The following is an 11960-nucleotide window of genomic DNA, read 5'->3' as shown; positions in this document are numbered from 1 at the left end:
ACCAGGCAGAAAGCCATTGCCTAAAGGGACTTGCGACTTAACCCTAAAAGACGAGACTTGACTTGGACTCTACCTCAAAGACTAGTGACCATCTCTGATGTACACGGAGAGCTAACATCAGTAACATGCATGTCAATATCTCTGGCTCAACGTAGAGAGGTTGACAGTATCACTACTTATCTTTGTGAGAGGTATTGACAAGAAGCAGCAGCAAATGGGGATCCTTAATAAATACAAATACAGACTTAAAAAGCAGCCCCTCCACAGTTGTCATAGCAGGAGGGAGAAAATACGACACTATCGGGTTTTGCCCCTCTGCATAGTAAAATACCATGGGCCGTGTAGCAAGCCAATGCTATTATGTACTGATACTTGCAAAGACATTGGAGTCTTACAGACATTGGTAAATGCATCACCTTCACTGTTGCGACATGTTAAAAGCATCAACGTGAAAACAGACTAAAATTGCTGATAGCATCAACGTTAAATAAAATGGCCACGGGTTACATGATTCTATATCTCTGTACATCATTTTATTTACATGATACAATTTTGAAGTAATGTTGTGTAACAAGATTATATGCGCAGTACATAAATATAATGATGGTTTGTACAAACTTGCATAACTAAAAAAGGGTTAAAAATGTTAAAACAGATATTAAAGTGAAATCTCACAGCCCTACAGCGTGAACAGCAGGACCAAATAAAACAGAAAAACTAAAAGAATCTAAATCAAGAGTGGACCAGTTCTGACTACTGAGGAACACAAGCACTTACTTGCATACATACAAACATACACATCCACCATCCATCCAAGTCTACTGCACTACACTTGTGTTTAATACATAGCATGTGACACGCACTCCACAATATATCAAACATATCAGCACACATACATTAAAAATAAAAAAAATGAACAACACAGAAGTGAAACATTAATCAAAAGATTAGTGGACCTAACCCTTCCAACCTCAGCAATCTGGTTCATTTAGGCTTTTTGTCATTGATACAACAACCCATGCAAAACAATCCATATCCTCGTAAAAACATGGACACGAGAAGGGAGAGAAAAAAAAGAACACAGAATGGGCATCAACACTGTCACATGACCCGAGTGGCTGGATGAGTGAGGTCAAATGACCTGACCTTGATCCCATTGCAGGAAGTCTTCCTCCAATTTCCCATCCACCCTGTCAGAGGCAGCGCCAAGTATTCCCTTCAAATGAGCATCACAGCATCAAACCTAAATACTTCTTTAGGAAATAATCTTTTAACGGATACAAGTAAACCTAAGCAATGTTTTTTTTAGTGCAGCACACATTGCCAGAAGAATGAACCAGTGGAGCAGGCTTGTATGACACAATGATATTCGGTTTGATTCAGACGCATCTCCGATGAGAGCCAATAAGGTTGGAATAGAACACATCCATCCAGTCATCATCCAAGTGTCAGGGGTCTGGCTGCTTTCACCATGCCTACTGGATGATAACTTCACAAGCTCCCCCAAGATGTTCTTTAGTTGACTAATAAATCAAGCTTTTTTTTATGTCACTACTTCACATCTTATCTCACAATAGGGAAATGTGCTTGAGGACCTCCCCTGAACTGAGGCCCCATGCAGCACAAAAACAAACATGTCTGGTAGTACATATAAAACAGACTCCATGAGGACACGTTATGAGAAGTTGGGCAAAAACAGCTATTCCCAACACAAGCCAGCTGTGACCTGCCACTGCGGGAGTGATCCGGTCGGGGCTGTAACAGTCTCATAGGCTAGTGTGTGTCCCACATCCTAAGAAAAATCTCAACAATACACAGATAGCCAGTCACAAAAGTAGTTAACACATCAGATCGTCTACTTGACAACAATCAGACTCCCCCATAAACAGTGAGAATTAAGCCAGGTCCAGGCATCACCGGAAAAGCAACATTTCTAGTCTGTATTTTTTTAAACAATTTTTTGATCTTTCTCATTTTTCTTTAATCATTAGCACAGACACCGACAGAAAACAAAAGAAAAAATGTGATCGTTCATGCATTGCAGGAAACTGGACCCCCCCATACTGTAATTTAAAAAACTAGTCCTTTAGAACGCAGGTCAGCACGAGTCCTTTTTTAAATCCAATCACTCAGTGTTCAAGGTCAAAGTGAGAAAAGGTCTTATATTCTCTGGATCTTGTCGGCCACCACCACAGGGTTCTCCTTGCGGATCTTGGCGGCGGCCTCTGCTTTGTAGTCGTACGGGCAGTTGTGCTTGTCTGAGTAACGGTGGAGTCCACAGAACAGGTTCCCACAGCGGCAGTCAAAACCTGGCAGATTAAAAAAGGTACAGTGAGTCACACTAATAGACCTGGCTCATACCAACTCTGTACAGTGTATCACACTCAAATCATAGCAGCACATAAGCCACAGCCTTCTTGAGGTGTAACTGACTGAATAAGCAGTAATGGAATGTTTGTCCTCACCTGTAAGGCCAACCTTCTTGCGGCACATGAAGCACCTGTTCTTCTTCGGTTTGGGGGGTTCAGGTAATTTGGATTCGTCACTTCCGGCAGCACTGGGAGGGGAAGCGGAGGCGATGGGCTGAGTGACCACTGGAAAAATAGGGGAAAGCAAAATAAGACCTCAAAACGATCCAAGAGAATATTCACAACCACCTCCCATCACAGGCCTGTAACCACTCACAAGTGACCCCCCCCCACAAGGCTCTGAACACCCATATGAGTCAGACACCCACCAGGTTCTGCAAGCTCTGCTTTAGGCGATGCTCCTTCCTCCTCACAGGAAATGCTCATCTCGGTCATCTGTTGGGTAACAGGAAGAGCTGCTGCTGCCCCACTACAGTGAGAGAAAGAGAAGCTACAAAGTTTTACTCCAAATCGTCCACTTCATACTAGCCATCTCATTCAGATGTAATGATATAACAAACGTGGTGCAAGATAAGCGACAGTCATTTGGTGTGGATTTGTCTTAAAGAATTGTTTCCATGGTCATTTCTAAGTAGCAACAGACACTCACCTGGCAGCTTCGGCATCAGCTTCAGCAGCAGCAGCAGCCGCAGCATTATTCAATGTGGCCTCAATTCTCTGGATGGCAGAGGCCTCCATTGTGGGGCTACTGGAGACACTGCCACCTAAATTAGACAAATTATTGGATTTAATAGGAGAAAAGGGCATGACCGCAAACCTGAGTCTTAAGGCATCTACTTCTCAAACAGATAAAAATTAACAAAAACAATTAACAGTTTATGGAGGGATGGCAGATCTTACTCATTGCACTCAGGGGGCTCACTCCTCCATTGTTCTGTCTGGTCAGGTGGTCCTTATAGCAGACAGAGCACATGCCACTGGTCCTGGGGTTTCCAAAGAAACCACAGCCGGTAGCACAAAGCATGGGCGCTTGACTCTGATTGGTCTCCTGTGCCATCTCTGCTGGGTAAATTGCCCTGGACAGAATCAAACAGACATGCTCATTAGAAAGTGAGACGTGTGGGCTACGAGACGTGTGGGCTGCAAACAGTCGGGCAGAATGTCATCTGTCAAAAACAGACAGACAATGGTTATGGGGGGGGGGGGGGGGGTCGTTTTATGACATATGGCTAGCTGAGCCCCTTCTAATATGACTCTAGTACAGTTATTAGCCTATCATTTGACAAAATGTCTAAACATAACCAATTGTTAGTGAGACAAAGCTGTTTACAGTATTGGTCCAGTCACACATCAGACAACATTCAGTACCAATAGAAGATAATGAACCCTTAAAGAAGAAGCAATATTATATTCCAGCATTTTAATCTCGCTGGGCTGTCCTGGCATCTGTGGCCTTGAACTGCTTGCCGCCATTCTAAAAAGCACTGCCACTTCAACAGTTGAACCTGAATGATCTCACTCACCCACATCAGGGTCAGAGTGGGTTTATTTTGAGCCCCATTGAAAGTTTTCTAAATCAGAGATTTTATCTCCGCCTTTTGATAGCGTCACTGTCCACAGTTCAGTTTACAGCTTCATACGTTTAATCACCATCTGTTTCAAGTCACTCTTGCTGCACTGAGTGAATCAGTGCGGTCTAGGCCTAGTTATAAGTTAAAAATCGAGATAGCGTCGCCGGTGAGCTCATCAGTCAATATGCGGCTGCCTGCATTGTTATCGTCAACACAAGGTCAATAGACAAGACAGGACTCTTTAAACAGCTGGTGGGATGTGCAGTCTTCAATCATAGACAAGAAACAACTAGTCCCTCTGGTTGAATCACTCACTATCACAAACAGAGATAAAACAAAGAGACGTATGAGACTTGGCCCAACCAATCAGCTAACGATTTTCAACTGGACACAAAATTTAGCAGTCAGTTAGCATTAGCCAAGCTATAGCCCAATAGTATTTTCATGGGAAGATTAACTATAAAGCAAGAGTTGGTTGTGGGCCACAGAAATAATGAATTAAATTACTATGGCTGGGGCAGTTGTATCAGTCAGAACCAAATGGGTCCCATGCAAACAAACTCCAACAGTACACCCCACGGTTTTTTGCAAAATGCGTCATAGGATTTCCCAGGAAATGCACCACAATCGCTCCATCACGTGTGCCTGCTGACTACAGTGTTCTTCAGCATCCCATGCTGCGTTCCTAACCAAGTGGGACGTGGGAATTTACCACCATAGATTTAAATAGGACTCTAGATGGATAAAACCCGTTTTGGTATGAAGGGCGTCCACCATTTTAATGTAGTCAACTGGGTGGGACCTCCTATGGGTGAAGGAAGGATCACATGATTCCATCCAGGGTCCTCACAGGAGGAATCAGACAATTAATTATACTTGTGCGCAAACATTCAATAAGTGTAGGAGGCAGTAAATCGCCATCATTGGCTTCATACCGGTTTAAACAACACACTAGGATGACTTCAGTTTGTTTGCCAACTTGTAGAAGTAAATTGACTACTTCAAAATTGATGTTTTCAACGGTGCTGCTGGTGCCTTCAGACGCAATAATGGGACACACAAAATCTGTTTACCACATACGACTGGGAAAAATCTGTTTGAACGGTCCTCCAACTGGAAATTATTAGGGCGGTGACGGAATTTTACACGAAAACCAAACCTTTAAAAACCTGCTGTATGTATGCATGTATGACGTGTGCTATAGCTTGGAAAATACACCAAACAAAAATATAAAAAAGCAGCATGTAAAGTGTTGGTCCCATGTTTCATGAGCTGAAATAAAAGATCACAGAAATGTTACAAATGCACAAAAACGTATTTCTCTCAGATGTTGTGCACAAGTTTGTTGAGATCCCTGTAGTGAGCATTTCTCCTTAGTCAAGATTATCCAGCCAACTGACAGGTGAGGTGCGGGGGGCTGTCTTAAACCGACATCCACGTCTTCGGCGCCTGGGGAACAGTGGGTTAACTGCCTGTCAGCTCAGGGATTCAATCCAGCAACCTTTCGGTTATTGGCCCAATGCTTTAACCACTAGGCTACCTGCCGAGTAAAGCCACGTGTGTGTGGCCATGTTCGCGGCATTCCTGCCAAATCGGGCTCCTTTGAATATGATGTCGTGGACGAAAATCTATTGGTCATGGGTTGTCGGTTTTTGGGCTATTTCTAAGTTGCACCGCAGCCACCATGGCATTTCTCTTTAAATATATATTTCACTGTGACCTGCTCCAGACTGTCAGGTAGTTGCTGAGTGAGTGGTGGGGAGGGCCAGAGGGGTGCGTGTGGGTTGAAAGACCACTACAGTTATTGGCTGAATCACGTGAGCGAGAGGAGAGAGAGCAGCACACACATTGTGACATCTTCTTTCCAGTTCTAGGTAGGCTATTTAGATTGTCATTACAGAGACACCTATTTCCAACCCTTTTTCCAGAAAACATTAAAACTCTAGAACTGATGCACATCAAGAAATAATGGAGACAAAGCACTGGAAAATGATTTTAGGCGCATTACATTTATCAGCTCAGAGGAGGTTTAAAATGCATTATAATGTTGACTGCTGTCAAGCGCAGTGATTCATGCATGCTCAATTCTTGGAGGTTGCCGGAGTGGAAGTCTGAAATGGAAGTTGTGGAACTCCCTCGCGTGGTTCTTTATTAAAAAAAATAAATTATGGGGGGTCCTAAATGTAGGCTAAATGTGGATAATTATATATTTGCCTCTGTTAGCCATCAAGTAGCCTATTAACGTATACGCCATTGAAATTACAATATCACTGGAGTCAAATCAATTTGTGCCACCTGTATAGCCTACCTGGAGCTGGCAAACCAATTTAATAAATTGGTCTATAACTTCAGTTTGTTGTTGTATCCTGGTGTTCTTATGAACACATTAGATTGATGTAACAGTCAGATTAGGCTACAGAAAAAAAAAGAAACATTGGCTGTTGACAAGCATATTGAGTTAGTCTGCTCATTTTAACTAAGTAAGCTGCTAAATCGTTCAGTTTACATCTAGTCTAGGCTACTGTACACTGAAATGAGATGTGGGCCTATAGGCTACCTGACTTTATCTAAGCAAACTATGGCATTTAATTAGAATCATAAACCCAGATTTTAGTCTGTGTCCTACGCCTATTGAAATGACAAGTAAATCTCGCAAATGGCCCATTTATAACAGTTTAGTCTTAACATCTAGCGCCTAAGAGAACAATTGCCAGAAAATAGCCTAACATTAGTTTATGTTCATCCAAGTGTTTCTTGCTCAGAGATTAAGATCCTCTGTCCAACTTTCATATCTCAAACTCATGACAGATTTATCTATAGTTATGCACATGCTGAAAGGGGATTTATTTACAAATATAAAACTGGTTTGAGGCCTGAATGCAGATTGGCTGAAAACAGTGGTATATCAAATCAAATGTATTTATATAGCCCTTCTTACATCAGCTGATATCTCAAAGTGCTGTACAGAAACCCAGCCTAAAACCCCAAACAGCAAGCAATGCAGGTGTAGAAGCACAGTGGCTAGGAAAAACTCCCTAGAAAGGCCAAAACCTAGGAAGAAACCTAGAGAGGAACTAGGCTATGAGGGGTGGCCAGTCCTCTTCTGGCTGTGCCAGGTGGAGATTATAACAGAACATGTCCAAGATGTTCAAATGTTCATAAATGATCAGCATGGTCAAATAATAATAATCACAGTAGTTGTCAAGGGTGCAGCAAGTCAGCACCTCAGGAGTAAATGTCAGTTGGCTTTTCATAGCCGATCATTAAGAGTATCTCTACCGCTCCTGATGTCTCTAGAGTTGAAAACAGCAGGTCTGGGACAGGTAGCACGTCCGGTGAACAGGTCAGGGTTCCATAGCCAGACCATATACCACAGGTATATCAAAACAGTACTTTATTACTGTTCTAATTACGTTGGTAACCAGTTCATAATAGCAATAAGGCACCCCGGGGGTTTGTGGTATATGGCCAATATAACACAGCTAAATGGCTGTATCCAGGCACTCTGCGTTGCGCTTAAGAACAGTCCTTAACCGAGGTATATTGGCAATATACCATACCTCCTTGTGCCTTATTGATTAATCATAACAATCAAGCAACTTAATAAATCAACATCCATTGATGGAAAATGATCTGGCAAGTTTAATAAGGGCAAATTCTTTGCTTGTCACATTCAAATTCCTTTATTACGTCATGTCACAGCTTGCAATAATTATTTTGAGGAACACTGAATTTTGCTTCTAATTTCTTTAAAAGTTAATGACATTAATTACCTTGATAACGGTATGAAAAAATTGCTCATTGTATAGATATGGCAACTCCTCCCTTGCTGCAAAAAATAAAATAGGCCTAGTTTTCAGGTCATTTAGGCAGGTTTTGATTGGTCATTGGGCAAAAAATGTTTGCTTGAACTGGCAACCCTGGATGTGACTAAGGGCGTCTCTTCGCTATCAGTTGAAGCAGCAGACTAAAACTAATATCAATAAACAACTGAGCTGTTACCTACTGTGAACAGATGTCAGTTCAACGTTTAGTTTTGATTTAATTGAAATTACGATAAAATTCCCTTACATTGATGACATTTTTGCAAATCCAATAATTTTCCCATCATAGATTTTTGTTGTAGAATGACGTAGAAACAAAGTTGATTCAACCAGTTAGTGTAACAGTGGTGTTACTCTACACGTTCAACGAAAATATAGTACAAAAATAAAGTATTACCTATACCAATTAAAATAGTGTTGCAGGGTGGGCCCCATTGAAACTATGCATCAACAAATTCCATGACAGGTTTTTAAATATATCTTAATTGGTATCGGTAATGGGCATAATCTGTCATTGGCATCAAACCAACAGTAAGAGGTTAGGTGTCTGTTAACGTTACACATGGTAGCTCTTTAGAATACTTTGGTTTAAGCAAATATTTGCGCTCGCTCTCTTACAATAATGCTGTTACACAAGTTCTCTGAACATTTAAATGAGGGACATCACCTTTTTTTGGCACAGATCTTTCAACATCTCATAAATGTCTGTCTTTTCAGTCCAGCTCTCACAAACACACACACACAGCCTGATTAAACACATACTTCCTCAATGAATTAGTCATTGTGATTACTTGGGCTAAGCTTTAGTTTATTGTGTTGTACCTCACCAGACTGATCACACAACTCTAAAGCGCCTGCTTGTCATCTCTGTAACCCCTTCAAAATACAGTATCAGTCAAAAGTTGACACCTACTTATATAACGCGTTCTAAAACCCTTGAATGAGTAGGTGTGTCCAAACTTGACAAACTATACTTTGAAAACAGCCACTGCAGCATTTTTCTAATAGAAATCGCAACTCGCACTTGCTCAACTCTACTCGCACATGTAATGCTCGCATTATAGCCCTGCAAATTGACCACCCGCAAATGTGGCTGGTAAAATAAGCATTCGTAGCCTCCAATACCTAAATCTACTCTCATTTGGCAGGTGTTCATTTTATGCCCTGCTAGACTGCCATTTTTAAGTATTGCCATATATTTTCAAGCAGATTTAAGTTAACACTAACTAGGCCACTCAGGAACGTTCAATGTTGTCTTGGTAAGCAACTCCTGTGTATATTTGCCTTGTGTTTTAGGTTATTGTCCTGCTGAAATGTTATTTTCCATGCTGATGACAAGCATAGCCATAACACGATGCAGCCTCCACCATGCTTGAAAATACTATGAGTGGTACTGGCGTCATATTCAGGCCATTAAAAAAAAACTCCACATTTTGCATACCATTGGAAAACCTCCCTTGGTCGTTGTGGTTGAATCTGAAATTCACTGGTCAACTGAGGGATCTTACAGATAATTGTATGTGTGGGGTACAGAGATGAGGTAGTCATTTATAAATCATATTAAACAGTTATTGCACAGAGTGAGTCCATGCAACTTGTGACTTAAGCAAACAACTTATTTAGGCTGGCAATAAAAGAGGTTGAATATTTACTCAAAATGTCAGCTTTTCATTCGTTTTTTTTTTTAAACACATCTATAAAAAAAATCCACTTTGACATTATGGGGTAGTGTGTGACATCCATTTTAAATTCAGGCTGTAACCACAAAATGTGGAAAAAGTAAAGGGGTGTGAATACATGTCCCATTATGGCGTCTGAGCACACAGGCAGCGTGAGGCCATCTCCAGTTTGAAGTAGTTTTTCTTTCTACTACTTCTTAGTTGGCAAACAAAGTGAAAGGGTGCATACTGCCAGCTAGAGTGTTTGAACAGGTATAAAGCCACGGTTGGCAATTGACTGCCACCTATAGTTATGGAATGTTTGCTCACAAGCATAATTCCTTGACTGATCACTCCTGATGACCCAGGTGGAATCCTGTAATCCCTCTTCACACATAGGAAGGCCCACCCAGTTGGCTACTTTAGAATTGTGTGGAAGCTCTCAATGGCAATGCCAAAACAGGTTTTATCCATCTAGAGTCCTCTAACTCGGGTGGCAAATTCCCACCACACTGACTCACATGGACAGGGGTATTCACTTTCGCCGGTTACAAGCAAGGTTGACACACGGATCTCAAACAACCTCGCTAGCTAACAGCTCGGCTGACTATTTTTAGGCAACCCTGGAAGCCCCACTAAGGTTTGGTTACATCACAAAAAGCCGGCTGGCACAGCAAGACTGTGCATTGGTTGTTTATTTATACAGGAACGAATGTAGGGCGCTTAAAGTTTGACTGAGCAATATATTACAATCTTTAGCTACATACCAGCCGATTAAACTCAACTCCACAATAGTGTGGGCGGACTGGAGATCCGCCATAACATAAAAATAATAACCCGCAATTACTACTTTATACTGTATAATGCCGCGTTCAAAACAGGGGAAAACTGTTTTGAACGGTCATCCAACTCCAGACCTGAAGCTCATCGACGTCATGAACACGGCATAATTGGGTGTTATTCTTTGTGTGCTGAAAATCAGTAGTTTGATAGAATGTCGCTCAACTCCATTGTAAATCGTGGAGTTGGTTAGCTACATACCTACAAGCTGCAAAGCCACATGCATATGTCTTGCATTGAAATGAAATGTGTGTTGCTAGCTAACTGATAAGGCAACAGTCCTATGATGTTTAGCTATAAATAATATATATTATATGAAAATCAACATGAAGGAATATGTGCTGCCTGCCTACTGCCACGACCACCATCCCCCCACGTTGCGTTCCAAGGACAAGTTTACTTTATATCGAAATAACGTTAGCCAACTGACAACGTTATATAGACAATAAAACTATAATGCATCCCAACATAATAAATCCACCCAAACAGACTGGCGAGCAAGCTGGAACGGAAGCTCAGGCCAACGATTCAGACATTGCAGCCAGCGGAGGCCTCGACTGCTCTGTAAATCCACCGAGTCATGCTAGCTAACGTTAGCTAGGGAAGACTGCCATTCCGACATCTAGTTAGCTAACGTACTGTACTAGATATAGCAATAAAGCTACGGCGTTGCTTCCCAACTATACATGACATGATCATATTGCAGTAGCTAACTACCTAATGATCAATAATATATGATTCAACAATATATCCAACGTTAGCTAGCGAAATGTGGTTCTTCGCAAATCACCACTATATCTTACTAGCTAGCTAACGTTAGCACTTTGTCATGTCTTTGTTCCTGCCACTCTTCCTGTTTTGGCAGTTTAAGATGAACAAATACTTTCGGTACACCAATAACTAGTTACCTACATCTAACGTACATTAAATAAAATGGATGCCCATTTCGACAGACGTTGGTTGCTAGCTACGTTAACCATATAAAATATTCGAGGTTGAGGTTGCCTCGAAATGATCCGCACATCACACTCTCGTCAACCATCATCGACCACGCTGATCGAACTCAGATGGTTGCCGTTTTAGGTAGCTAGTTAACATTAGTTAGCTGGCCAGTTCTGTGGTGGTTACAGTAACTCCAACGTTCCCTAACGGTTGTTTTCCGCGGTGAAACTGTTCTGACCCCCCCCTGAAGAAAAAGCTAGATATACGTGACGCTAACTAGCCATTTTCACTTCGTGGACAAAAACAGTAAGTTACCTAGCTAACGACGTTAGGTAGCCAGCCGTTTGCCCTCAATACTTCACCATACATTAATTAAACTGGATAAAAATTGCTTAGACTGATCTGTATAGTTAAGACATTTTACCTTAACTAGTAAAAGTAAAAACTAGCTGGTTGTAGTTAACTAATACATTTTTGATATCCTTTCACACTCACAGTAAACAACTGTTAGTCATCTAAATTACAGTAGCTAACATTGTCTGGCAAATATTTTTAAAGGCATTTCACTTACCTTATCGGTGTAGTTTTATAGTAGCTTAATTGAATAAGAGGGTTCTTGCTCCGTGGGTCGTTCGGTGTTAGAAAAGCCCTGGCAGACTCTCCGTTTCCCCTTTCTGCGATTCTAAGGGTTCCGTCAGAGTTTAATCCCACCAGCTGGCTAGCCTAGCTACTGTTTTCCATCGGTTGGGCGTTTGT

General features: G+C 41.5%; 1 protein-coding gene across 2 annotated transcripts; it reads right to left on the bottom strand.

Moving 5' to 3' along the window:
* Nucleotides 1–503: 503 nt before the first annotated feature.
* On the bottom strand, nucleotides 504–11960 carry LOC120021233 (AN1-type zinc finger protein 5-like). 2 transcript variants are annotated; one of them, XM_038964903.1, is made up of 6 exons: nucleotides 11776–11960; nucleotides 3270–3445; nucleotides 3019–3133; nucleotides 2738–2859; nucleotides 2466–2594; nucleotides 504–2309 (listed from the first exon to the last, which is right to left on the bottom strand). In XM_038964903.1, the coding sequence occupies exons 2-6, from the start codon at nucleotides 3424–3426 to the stop codon at nucleotides 2161–2163; spliced, it is 672 nt and encodes a 223-aa protein (XP_038820831.1). In that variant the 5' UTR covers nucleotides 3427–3445; nucleotides 11776–11960; the 3' UTR covers nucleotides 504–2160. The 2 variants fall into 2 exon arrangements, with proteins under 2 accessions (XP_038820831.1, XP_038820832.1); XM_038964904.1 differs by having other exon boundaries at nucleotides 2738–2838; nucleotides 11776–11958.

This window comes from Salvelinus namaycush, chromosome 26, assembly GCF_016432855.1.
Source record: "Salvelinus namaycush isolate Seneca chromosome 26, SaNama_1.0, whole genome shotgun sequence".
Taxonomy (NCBI): Eukaryota; Metazoa; Chordata; class Actinopteri; order Salmoniformes; family Salmonidae; genus Salvelinus; species Salvelinus namaycush.
The sequence above is the reverse complement of the archived record's forward strand: the minus strand, read 5'-3'. Positions and strand labels throughout refer to the sequence as shown.

Bases quoted from the DNA above. Each gene is read 5' to 3' on its own strand.
- LOC120021233 (XM_038964903.1), bottom strand. From the start codon at position 3,426: ATGGCACAGGAGACCAATCAGAGTCAAGCGCCCATGCTTTGTGCTACC. The intron at 3,134-3,269 runs GTAAGATCTGCC...TGTCTAATTTAG, and splicing joins GAGCCCCCTGAGTGCAATGA to GTGGCAGTGTCTCCAGTAGC. The intron at 2,860-3,018 runs GTGAGTGTCTGT...AAAACTTTGTAG, and splicing joins GCTGATGCCGAAGCTGCCAG to CTTCTCTTTCTCTCACTGTA.